The following is a 13,199-nucleotide window of genomic DNA, read 5'->3' as shown; positions in this document are numbered from 1 at the left end:
TCATCTCTAGGTTCTCTGTTCTGTTCCATGTATCTACATCCATGTATGCTTGGGTTCATCTTTAGGTTCTCTGTTCTGTTCCATGTATCTACATCTCTGTTTTTGTGCCAGTACCATGCTGTTTTGATCACTATAGATTTATAGTATAATCTGAAGTCTGGTAGTGTGATACTTCCTGATTTGATTTTATTTCTGAGTAATGTATTGGCTGTTTGAGTTTTTTTCTGATTCCATATAAAACAAAGTACTATTTTTTCAAGTTCTTTAAAGTTTGATATTGGTGCTTTGATAGGGATTGCATTAAATCTTTAGATTGTGTTGGGTAGTATGGACATTTTAACAATGTTGATTCTTCCTAGCCACAAGCATGGTATGGTTTTCCATTTTTAACATCTTCAGCTATTTCTTTTCTCAGAGTTTCATAGTTCTCATTATAGAGATCTTTCACTTCTTTTGTTAGATAAATTTCCAGGTATTTCATTTTCTTTTGCACTACTGTAAAAGGAATAGAGTCCTTGACTATATTTTCAGCTTGACTATTGTTGGCATATATAAAAGCTACTGATTTGTAAGTATTGATTTTGTAACCTGAGACTCTGCTATATTCCTTGATCACTTCCTGGCAATTGAAGCAACACCAAAAATATATTACTGGGATCTGATTAAGCTAAAAAGCTCTGCACAACTAAGGGCACTGTAAGTAAAGCAAATAAGCAGCCTTCAGAATGGGAGAAGATTTTTGCAGGTTATAGTTCCAACAAAGGTCTGATAACTAGAATCTACAAAGAACTCAAACTAATTATTAAGAAAAGAACAAACAACTGCATTTCTTTGTGGGCAAGAGACTGGAACAGAAAGTTCTCTGAAGATGACAGGCATGGGGCCTACAAACACATGAAAAAATGCTCATCATCTTTAATCATCAGAGAAGTGCAGATCAAAACCACTTTGAGATACCACCTATCCCCAATAAGATTAGCCCACATTACAAAATCCAAAACCAGCAAATGATGGTGTGGATATGGTGAGAAAGAAATACTTCTACACTGCTGATGGGACTGCAAACTAATACAGCCCTTTTGGAAAGAAGTATGGGGAATTCTCAAGGAACTAAAAGATCTACCATTTGATCCCACAGTATCATTACTAGGTATCTACCCAGATGAGCAAAAATCATTTCACAACAAAGATATTTGCAACAGAATGTTTATTGCAGCCCAGTTGACAATAGCCAAGTCATGGAAGCAGCCCAAATGCCCATCAACCCCTGAACAGATTAACAAATGATGGTATATGTTTACCGTGGAATACTATGAATCCATAAAAAGGAGGGAGACCTTACATCTTTTATGTTTACCTAGATGGAACTGGAACATATTCTTCTTAGTAAAGTATCTCAAGAATGGAAAAAAAAGTATCCAGTGTACTCAATACTATTATGATACTAATATAGATACACTTATATATTGATAAGAATGATAAGACACAAAGATAGTCCAGAAAGAAAGAAGGAGGGGAGCGAGTGGAGGGAGGGTATTTGGTGGGATTGTACCTAATGTACACAATGCAAGAGTACATTTCAAAACAACTAAGAGTATATTATAAATACCTAACAAAGGAGGTGAAGAACCTCTATAAAGAAAATTATGAAACCCTACGAAAGGAAATAGAGGGTATTAACAAATGGAAGAACATACCATGCTCATGGCTGGGAAGAATCAACATTGTTAAAATGTCCATACTTCCCAAAGCAATCTACCTATTCAATGCCATCCCTATTAAAATACCAACATCATACTTTGAAGATTTGGAGAAAATGATTCTGTGTTTTGTATGGAACCAAAAATACGCCCGTATAACTAAGGCAATTCTTAGTAATAAAAACAAAGCCAGAGGTATCACCATACCAGATTTTAGGCTGTACTACAAAGCCATAGTGGTTAAGACAGCATGGTACTGGCACAAAAATAGAGATACAGACATTTGGAATGGAATAGAAAACCAGGAAATGAAACTGACATCTTACAACCTCCTAATCTTCGATAAACCAAACAAGAACATACCTTGGGGGAAAGACTCCTTATTAATAAGGGGAAAGACTCCTTATTCAATAAAGGGTGCTGGGAGAACTGGTTATCCACATGTAAAAGACTGAAACTGGACCCACACCTTTCCCCACTCACAAAAATTGATTCAAGATGGATAAAGGACTTAAATTTAAGGCATAAAACAATAAAAATCCTCAAAGAAAGTATAGGAAAAACACTGGAAGATATTGATCTGGAGAAAGACTTCATGAAGAAGACTGCCATGGCAATTGCAACAACAACAACAATAAACAAATGGAACTTAATTAAACCGAAAAGCTTCTGTACAGCTAAGGAGACAACAACCAAAGCAAATAGACAACCTACACAATGAGAAAGGCTACTTGCATATTTTGAATCAGACAAAAGTTTGATAACTAGGATCTATAGAAAACTCAAATTCACATCAAAAAAGACAACAATGCCATATATCAATGGTCAAGAGACATGAATAGAACCTTCTCTAACGAAGACAGACAAACAAACGTATGAAAAAATCCTCATTATCCCTAATTATTAGAGAAATGCAAATCAAAACTATCCTGAGATACCATCTAACCCCAGCGAGAATGGCCCACATCACAGAATCTCAAAACTGCAAATGCTGGTGTGGATGTGGAGAGGAGGAAACACTTTTACACTGCTGGTGGGACTGCAAACTAATACAACCTTTTGGGAAGGAAGTTGGAGAACCCTCAGAGAACTCAAGCTAGACCTCCCATTTGATCCTGCAGTCCCATTACTGGGCATATACCGAGAAGGAAAACAATCCTTTTATCATAAGACACTTGCACTAGACTGTTTATTGCAGTTCGATTTATAATCACCAAAATGTGGAAACAGCCTAACTGCCCACCAACCCAGGAAAGGATTAACAAGCATGGTATATGTATACCATGGAATATACTATTCAGCCATTAAAAAAAATGGAGACTTTATAGCCTTTGTATTAACGTGGATGGAAGTGGAAGCATGAATCCTATGTACTCAATTTTGATATAAGGACAATTAATGACAAGGGGAAGGGGTGAGCAGAGAGAGGAAGAAGGAGGGAGGAGTGGGGGAAGGGATTAGCAGAGAGAGGGAAGGAGGGAGGAAGGTGGGGTCTTGATGTGTGCCACACCTTTTGGGGGCAAGACAAGATTGTAAGAGAGACATTACCTAACAAATGCAATCAGTGAAACCTGGTTTCTTGTACCCTCAATGAATCCCCAACAACAAATTAAAAATAAATAAATAAATTATCACAAAAATAAGTGAGATGATGGTTATGTTAGTTTGACCTAAACATTCCACATTGTGTATCAAATCATCACATTGTACCCCATAAACGTATACAGTTATGATTTAATAAAAATTAAATTTGAAAAAAGAAAAAATTGAATTTAGTAAAATCAGAACTCGAACACAAAACAATAAAATGATACAAAGATTGTAGAGCTAAATGCAGGGGTCCTCAAGCTTTTTAAACAGGGGGCCAGTTCACTGTCCCTCAGACTGTTGGAGGGCTGGACTGCGGGCCCCGGGATGAGTTGGCTGCTAAGCAGGACAGGCAGCAGTGGCAAAGACACCCAGCAGGTGGGATGAATGTCCTAGGCGGGCTATAGTTTCAAAATGCCTGAGCTAAAGAAACAAATTAAGATCTAAAATAGTATATTTCTATAGGTATTAAAATGAAAAACAAGAACTGACTGTACATAGTTAAAAATGAATTACTGACATGGAATAAAAGTAGAAGATATTCATAGTAAACATGAACAGCATAAAGAGGTTTAAAAGATAATAAATTTATTTAAAAAATAAATCTGAGATTGGTATTTCTTTCTTTTCTTTTTTTTTTTTGAGACAGAGTCTCACTATGTTGCCTTGGGTAGAGTGCCGTGGTATCATAGCTCACAACAACCTCAAACTCTTGGGCTTAAGCAATTATCTTGCCTCAGTCTCCCAAGTAGCTGGGACTATAGGCGCCTGCCACAACAGCCAGCTATTTTTGTTGTAGTTCTCATTATTGTTTGGCAGGTTCAGGCTGGATTCAAACCCACCAGCTCTGGTGTATGTGGCTGGCGCCCTAGATGCTTAACTACAGGCACCAAGCCTAACATTGGTATTTCTAAAGCAGAGGACCTAACATCTAGGAATTATATCTAGAGGTGAATCAAAATAAATCCTTGGGAAAGTGTCTAGCCTCTTAATATACAGTAGAACCTCTCTAAGTTGGCCACCAAAGTGACTATAATAAACTGGTCAAAATACAGGGTGGTCAGCATAAGGACCCAGGCCTACTGTACTGATATGTACGTGTAGTGGAGCTTCTACTGTATTTCATGATCTCCTTCTGCAACTCCCAAACCTGAAGGAGATCTTTTAGGAATTGAATTCTGGGAACTTAGGGATAGCTATTGTGGGAACATACTTAAAGTTAAGCAATTTGTTTTACATTATTTACTTTAATCTACTGGATTTATATTAATTTAATACTTTTTGAAATACAAGTGTCATGTTATGATTCCTTTTGGTAAAATTATTTGTTTTTATAATTGAAATATGTGCATATTGAATATGTCTAAAATATTTATCACTGAGGTTTCTGATGGCTATTTCTGGATAGTAGAATGTTGGGATTTGAAATGGTTCTGTTTGTGCTTTTTTCTTTTCTCTTGCTTTTACTATTGTTTGATTTTCAAGTTATGATCACATACTAGCTTATAAAAATCACGAGTCATTTGAAAAATAAGTTTTTTTAACCATTACAGAAAAAGATCTGACTCTGGTCCTGATACCAAAAAAAAAAAAAAAAGTAAGGAGTAAATATAGTAAGTATAAGTGTAGGTTCAGCATGAGAAAAACGCATAAAACCTAGATTATTATCAAGCCTTGATGACATTTACTTTTGTTAATTTTTTAATTATTTAAAATAATTCTTGATTTTTTTTTCTTTTTACTTAGGTCATGCACATTCGGAAACTACTTCAGAAAATGGATCGCCCAAATGGTCTCTATCCAAATTATTTGAACCCAAGAACAGGGCGCTGGGGTCAGTGTAAGTATTTCTAGTACCATTGATTCTTTGTTAAAAGGCTATTTATCTGAAAATTCTATGCTTGATGTAGTGCAAAGAACACTATGTGGAATTAAAAATCCTCAATTACTGTTTAACCCTATGATCTACTAGTGCTGTTATCTTTGACACATTTCTAATCTCTTATGGCTTTAGTTTTCCTGCTTGTAACATGGAAACATTCTGTCGAGAAAAATATTTTATTTCGTGTATTTAAGTACTTTGCTAAAATATAGTGTACTTGTTTGAAGGATTTTACTTTAAAATATATCTTCATGTAAAGGAGAACACTGCTTAGGAGAGGTATTTATAGGAGTATGAAAGACAAATGAGTATATTAAATGAGTAGTGGGCAGCAGTTGCTCATGGACAAGAAATGTCTAGTTATTCATTTTAGAAGAAGGTATCATGTCATCCATTATTTATCAGGCTCTACGCCAAGTTCTTAGATTAGGATGAGTTGGGGAAAGAATACATAGAGCTTGGCCTGATTTCAGGGAGCCCAGAGGTTAGTAGGATAGATAGACATACTTAGAATTTAGTTGTAATAAAATGTGATAAATGTTGTATATAGAAGGGGAAAGTACCAACTGTATGGGAAACTGTGGTATAATTGCTTCTCTCTGCCTGAGGGGAAAGTATCTTGTTTGAGAAAGGAGTAGTTTTTCTTATTAGAGATTTAGAATTTATCTTTCAAGGAACTGATTTTAAAAATAACACATGTTCATATGGAAATGTGGAACTTAAAGTATTTTAGTAGATATGGGTTCATCAGTGCTATTCTCTTCTAAAAGGTAGGAAAATAAGAACAAATAATGGAAGTTGCCATTTTGCTCCTAATAAAACACAATTGGGTTATTTTTGAGACTAGTAAAATCATAATGAAGTAATAAGAGACAAAAGTAACAGTCATTGTTGAATCTGCCAGGGAGAAAATATGCTGGTGTGAGTATGAAGAGTAGGGAAACATCTGCTGTGAAACTGCCTTTTATGCTCCTTTCCTGGAAATTATCCATTATTTTATGAAAGGAAAGTAGATTGATTAATGTAGTGCCTTTCATGGGTCTGAAATAGGATCTCAATCTGCTGACTTTTCTTACTTTTCTTCTTTCCTAAAATTCTTTACAAGTAGCTCATTTTTCTTTTTGCTTTGAAGAAAATAAAAGATCCAATGCCTAGATGGAGTGCAAATGATACTTTCTGAAAAAACAATCCAGAGAGCTGCATTTCTAACACTGAAGATGCATCTTTTTTAAAAGAGCTTTATAATTCACATAGGACATTATTCACCCAAATTTCACAATTCAATATGGCTTTTAGCATATTTACAGATAATGTGCTATTATCACATACTATAATTAACCAAATTTTAGAAAATTTTTTTTTTTTTCTTTGCAGTTTTTGGCTGGGGCTGGGTTTGAACTCGCTACTCCGGCATATGGGGCCGGCACCTTATTCCTTTGAGCCACAGGTGCCGCCCTTTAGAACATTTTAATTACCTCAAAAGTTAGCCCTTTTAACTAGATGTGCTCGCAACCCCACTCTTGTGAGCTCAAGGCAGTCAGTAAGTAACTTGCTTTCCATCTTTCTAGATTCTCCTGGTTTGGACTTTCATAAGAATGGTGTCCGAAGTATGGGAGACAAATTTTTACTTTGACCCTTTTAGGGTTTTTTTCAGTTGGGCTTTTTTTTGTTTTTTTTCCAGAATATTATGTGGATACAAGTGTTTGGTTACATGAATTGCTTTCCTACAGTTTGAGACAAACTTATATGTGTATCTATAACACAGATAGTGTGTATTTTACCCATTAGATGTGAATTACCCGTTTCCTCCTCTCCCCTTCCACCTGCATAGTTTCACTCCATGTGTGCCCATAAGAGTTGAATGATTGGTTCCAGTTGAGGAGTGGGTACCTATGGTGGTGCTTTTTCTATTCTTATGATACTTGACTTACAAGAATGCTCTCCAGTTCCAGAAGGTATTAGTTCACCATTTTTTTTTTATGACTGAGTACTCCATGGTATACATATACCACATTTAATTAATCCACTTGTGTACTGATGGGCACGTGGGTTGATTCCACATGTTTGTGATTATGAATTGTGCTGCTGTAAACATCTGAGTGCATGTGTCTTTTTTGTAAAAATTACCTTTTTTCCTTTGGGTAAGCCCCCTGTAGTAGTGGGATTGCTGGATGAAATGGTAGCTTTGGTTTCAGCTCTTTGAGGTATCTCCATACTATTTTCTACAACGGTTGTACTAGTTTGCAGTCCCATTAGCAGTGTGTAAGTGTTCCTTTCTCTCCAAATCCACTCTGGTATCTGTTGTTTTGGGATTTTTTGATAATAAGATTGTCACTGGAGTTAGGTGATACCTCACTATGGTTTGATTCACATTTCCATGATGATTAGATATGTTGATACTATTTTCCTAGGTTTATTTGACACTAGTTTATATTCTTTTGAACAGCTTCTGTTCACTGGGGAAAAGAATAAGTAATGTTTAAAAAGTTGGATAACCACATGCAGAAGAATGAAACAGGATCTGCAGCTCTCATTACTCATAAAAATTAGTTCATGATGGATAACAGACTTAAGCCTAAGACATGAAGTTATAAGAATTCTAGAAGATTTATGAGGAAGACCCCCAAAGGAAATCACAGCAACAACAAAAATTGAGTTTTCTAACTGTAGATAAGGATGACTACCCCTTAGAATTGTATTAAGATTTGGAAATGTTAGGATAATTAGAATGGTGTAACAACATACTAAAATTACATTCAGTTCCTGTCTTGTGTTATATGCAAGTATATATTCTGTATGGTATAACTATACAGAATAGTATAAGTATAAAGAAGTCAAAAAAATACCGAAAAATTGTTGAATATGTGGTCAAGAAAGCCTTTGCTAAGCATGTCACATAAAGGAAAAACCACAAAGACAAAGGACAGTTAGTTCTATATATTAATGTTAACCTTCTCCATTTCATAACAATTAACAAGTTACAAACTTAGCAAATATGTTTGATACACAGTTTTCATATCCTTTCTACATAAAGACCTCCCTAATATGATAAGAAAAAAAGGATCACTCCAATAGAAAAATGGGCTATGAAGAGTTACTTCACACATAAAAAAACCAAAATGGACAAAGCCAGATGTTCATGTGTAGCCCTGAAAGTGTAGTGATAATGAAGATAACTTCATTGCCTTGGAGACAATGTAATGTGACGACGTCTAACCCTAGCCCTTTTCATGTTGGAAGGCTGAATTCATTTAACTGTAATCACTAAGGCAGCATTAAGAAACTTCACTTAGATATGAGGTCTGACAATTAAGTTCATGAACTTGCCACTGTGTGCTTATGTTGGCAGCACTGCACAAACTCAGTAAGGTTTCATGACCTTGTTGTGTCCATGTCTCAGTTATGTTCATGTCATCATGTAACAGTGTCTTGCTTAGCTGCTTTCGTAATTGTTGTGTGTTTTTGTGTGCCATCATGAGAATGTCAGTGCTTGAATTAGAGCAACAAACAAATAGTAAATTTCTCTTAAACTTGTCAAGAGTGGAGATGCTATAAAGGACATAGTAGTCCAAGTTTATGGGGATACCATGAGAGAAAATGGCGGTGTATAAACGGATTAAATATTTTCCTAAGGGGAGAGAAAGTGTCACTGATGAAGAGTGGTTAGGGTAGCCAGTGAAGAACAAAACTAATGAAAATATTGCAAAAATATCTCATATTGTGTGTCAAAATGGTAGGCTGACAGAGCATAGCAGACCAACTAAACATTGATAGAGAAACATGAAAATCTTAACTGTAAATCTTTGCCAGTAGTTCATGGATCTTGCATCATGACGCTGCACCAGTGCACAAGGTACTATGAGGGAGTTTTTAGCCAGTAAACAAATAACTGTGTTGGAACACCCTCCCTACTTACCTGATCTGACCCTCAGTGGCTTTTTTCTTTACCTGAAGATAAAGGAAATATTGAAAAGAAGACATTTTGAGGACATTTAAGACACCAAGGGTATTATGACGACAACTTTGATGTTCATTCCTAAAAAGGAGTTCCCAAGTTGCTTTGAAAGGTGGACTAGGTGCTGGACTAGTGCATAGCTTCCAAAGGAGAGTACTTTGAAGGTAACCATAGTGATAATCAGTTATGTAGCACTTTTGCTGGTATGAGTTTGCCAACTTAAATATCAGATCTTGTACACATAAAAATGTACATTATTTTGTAAAAATCTACTATGTATTTAATATTTCACAAAATGAAAACTATTTGTTAATTTTAAAATTACCTAACCTTTTAAAGTGATTGCTGTCGTCTCTGCTTTTTGTTGGAAAACATTTGAATATTTAGTTACAGCATGGAGGTTCACAGTTTAAGTTGATCCTCTACGTGGGTATCCATCATTGTGACCTTATGGGAGTCTTGATTTGGGTTAGGTAGAAGAATGTAGATTCTCAGCAATAAGTGTGCGAAAACAAGAAAACATTTTTTAGGCATGTTGGTGAAGGCATGGATATTCTGCTGCATTCTTCCATGTTTCGATTTGATCTTTCTTAGCATTATCCAACAATTACTTTAATGTCATCTACTGAGAGCTTAATTCATTCCATCTGTAGTTCTTTAGATGCTTTGGTGATATCAACTAAGTGAGGCTGAAGTGTTAATTTAAGTGTGATGTTATGATTCTCAAAGTCAGTGAAGCTTTGTTCATAGCACAGGTTGAGAAAGAATTCTTGACACAAAGATTAGGATAGGTTTTAAAGAAAAGTTAATTTTATTTTCTAAGGGAGGAAAGGTATGGCATGAAAGAAAGAAGTGCCAGCCCTGAAGGTAAGAGGTTTGAGGTTTTTATTGGGATAAAGGATATGGTGCTTATTGTTGCAAAGTGATAACAGGAGGCAGCTTTATTTTTTTCTCTGCCAGACTCGCTTCGTCAGTCTGTTTGAAATGTGTTGTGCCAGGAACTGGGGTAGGGTCCTCCTCCTTCTGTCTATACAGTTCTTTTCAAGTGCTGTAAAAACAGACCCTTAACCACTACAAGTTAAGCCACAGGAGGTTCATCAAAGGGCACTTGTGCACTGTATTTTTACTTTTTCCCTCTTTTCTGTTAGATAATTTATTAGCAATGCTGTCCTTCCACTTTTCTTTGTACATGTATTCTCTAATAGGTTGTAACAGCTAAATATTCTTCAAATGATTGATATATATCATTCTTCTCACTGATGACCTCTGCTAACTGGGGAAAATGTTCATCTAAAATTTCCTTTTGAAGAAGTGTTTTGAAAAAGGTAACTTTTTGTGAAATTGGCTTTTTTGCCACATATCATGTTTGGACTTTGTTTTACCTTGCAAAGAAATATTCAAGCATTTTCATTACACATGATATCACACAGAAATGTATTCCTGTAGAACTCTTCTTTCAATAATTCACATTACTGATCCTGTGCTTTTTAAAATTTAACTGTCTGTTTTCACAGAGATAAACTTTTGGCTAACACCTGTTCCTGGTATAGGCTACAGCACTTTGGAATGATTGGGCAGATCCCCACTAAATATTGGCATGTTGCAAAACTGATGCTGCTGTGTTGCATTTGCAGGAATATAGTGAACAATACTTACAACTTGTTGCAAAGTGTCACTAACCAGTTTCCCCATGCTCTTAACCCCTTCTTCCATTTGTTTGCAACTTAAAATAGTTGCTTTACCACAGAAATTTTTCTGATGTAAGATAGAATGAAAAGAAATGGGAGCATCTGGATTTATTAACAATTTATTTTATCTGTGCAAACATCTGTCATGTTTTCTTGTCGTAGAAGCTATACATACATCTTTACATATACCCACTACATTTAGCAAATTCAATCCAACTTTGTAACATTTATCTTTTTTTTTTTAACCCCCTGAGAGGGATGTACCATTTCTAGAGATACTGAAATAGCAGGTTGATGGTTGGAGCAGATGGACCAAGATCTTATTCCATCTCTGTGCTCCCAAAATCTACTGAATATTTTGTCCTTGGATAGAGGACATATCCAATGTTAAATGGATACGAGCAGATACTACACTTGATCTTAGCCACAAGGCCAAGAAACAGTTATGACATTTATCTCAAAAATTATTGCAAATATTTATTCCCTGGGTTCTGTTCCCAAGAATGCCCAAAGTGAATAACTCTTCTTAGCAAAGAAAATCTTCTGTTCTGACCCAAATAAAATACAAAAGCTTCACCAAGCTCATAGTTGATATATCCAATACTTCTTTTTGAAGTATTGCATGAAGTTGTTCTGGTAAGTTGAAGGCTAATTTACGCTGCCAGTCAGTCATGGTTCTCCTTGAAAGAGGCAGTTATTTGTACTTGGAAACGTTGTCAGGGTCTAAGCATCCTACAACTTCAACAATGCATTCTTTCCCACTTTCTGCATCACTGAATGACTTTCCTTTCACCCTGAGTAAGTTCCTTTCTAAGTGACTTTCAAGGGTCATTATTTCTAAGTTTTATTGTTCTTCAAAGAAGTGACTGCTTTTGCTATTCATCTTTTAATTTCTGCAATACAACTTTTCACTTTTCCCTCTTTAATTTAAACTATCTGTGGTGTCTATGAATATTATAATGTTGTAGTGAACATTGGATTTCTTTCTTTTTTTTATTAAATCATAGCTGTGTACATTAGTGCAATCATGGGGTACAATGTGCTGGTTTTATATATAATTGGAAATATTTTCATCAAAATGGTTAATATAGCCTTTACGGCATTTTCTTAGTTATTGTGTTAAGACATTTGTATTCTATACCTAGTAAATTTCACATGTACCCTTGTAAGATGCACTGTAGGTGTGGTCCCACCAGTTACCCTCCAGCCAACTCCCCCTCCCCTTCTTGGGCTATGAAAGCTATAAATTGGTTTCATAATAGGGCTGAGTACATTGGGTAATTTTCCTTCCATTCTTGAGATACTTTGCTAAGAAGAATATGTTCCATCTCCATCCATGTAAACATGTAAGAGGTAAAGTCTCCATCTTTCTTTAAGGCTGCATAATATTCCATAGTGTACATATACCACAATTTATTAATCCATTCGTGGGTCGATGGGCATTTGGGCTTCTTTCATGACTTAGCAATTATGAATTGGGCTGCAATTAACTTTCTGGTACAAATATCTTTTTTATAATGTGATTTTTGGTCTTCTGGATATATACCCTGTAGAGGAATTGTAGGATTGAATGGCAGGTCTATTTTTAGATCTCTAAGTGTTCTCCAAACATCTTTCCAAAAGGAATGTATTAGTTTGCATTCCCACCAGCAGTGTAGAAGAGTTCCCTTCTCTCCACATCCGTGCCAACATCTTTGGTTTTGGGGTTTTGTTGTGTGGGCTAATCTTACTGGAGTTAGATGATATCTCAAAGTAGTTTTGCATTTCTCTAATGATTAAGGATAGTGAGCATTTTTTTCATATGTCTGTAGGCCATGCACCTGTCTTCTTCAGAGTAGTTTCTCTTCAAGTCTCTTGCCCACCCTGAGATGGGATCACTTGTTCTTTTCTTGGTAATACATTTGAGTTCTCTATAGATTCTGATTATTAAACCTTTGTTAGAGACATAACCTGCAAATATCTTCTCCCATTCTGAGTGTTACCCTTAACAAATATGAAATGACCATCCTTATTTTTCCTTACTTTTGTTGGATCAAAGCCTATTGTATCTGTGAATAAAATTGCAACACCTGCTTTTTTCTGATTTCCATTTGCCTGAAATATAGATGACCATTCTTTCACCGTGAGTCTATATTTCACTTTTAAGGTAAGATGAGATTGTTCTATGCAGCAGATATCTGGCCTGAGTTTTTGTATCCAGTCAGCCAACCTGTGCCTCTTTAGAGAACAGTTTAAGCCGTTTACATTAATTGAGAATATTGATAAGCCTGGTAGGATTTTGGGTATCGAGTTTTTTGAAAGTCCAGTGGACATTTTTAATCCTTTCGCCACTGTGGAAGTTGGAATTTGATCAAAAGTTTCTGAGTGAGTTTACTTTTGTGGTGGAG

At 35.7% G+C, this 13,199-nt stretch overlaps 1 protein-coding gene and 1 non-coding gene across 2 annotated transcripts in view; one reads left to right on the top strand and one right to left on the bottom strand.

Annotated features, from left to right (window-relative positions):
* Positions 1 to 13,199, top strand: part of MAN1A2 (mannosidase alpha class 1A member 2) — a 184,331-nt gene that overhangs the window by 115,211 nt on the left and 55,921 nt on the right. Inside the window, exon 8 of the mRNA XM_003793819.2 lies at positions 5,034 to 5,127. Within this exon, the coding sequence (XP_003793867.1) occupies positions 5,034 to 5,127 (94 nt within the window). The remainder of the gene's footprint in view (positions 1 to 5,033; positions 5,128 to 13,199) is intronic.
* On the bottom strand, positions 11,066 to 11,256 carry LOC111726642. Its single transcript, XR_002774373.1, has one exon. It is a non-coding gene; the product is annotated as a U2 spliceosomal RNA (small nuclear RNA).

Source organism: Otolemur garnettii, unplaced genomic scaffold (assembly GCF_000181295.1).
Source record: "Otolemur garnettii isolate 467f Iridium unplaced genomic scaffold, OtoGar3 scaffold00073, whole genome shotgun sequence".
NCBI lineage: Eukaryota > Metazoa > Chordata > Mammalia > Primates > Galagidae > Otolemur > Otolemur garnettii.
The sequence above is the reverse complement of the archived record's forward strand: the minus strand, read 5'-3'. Positions and strand labels throughout refer to the sequence as shown.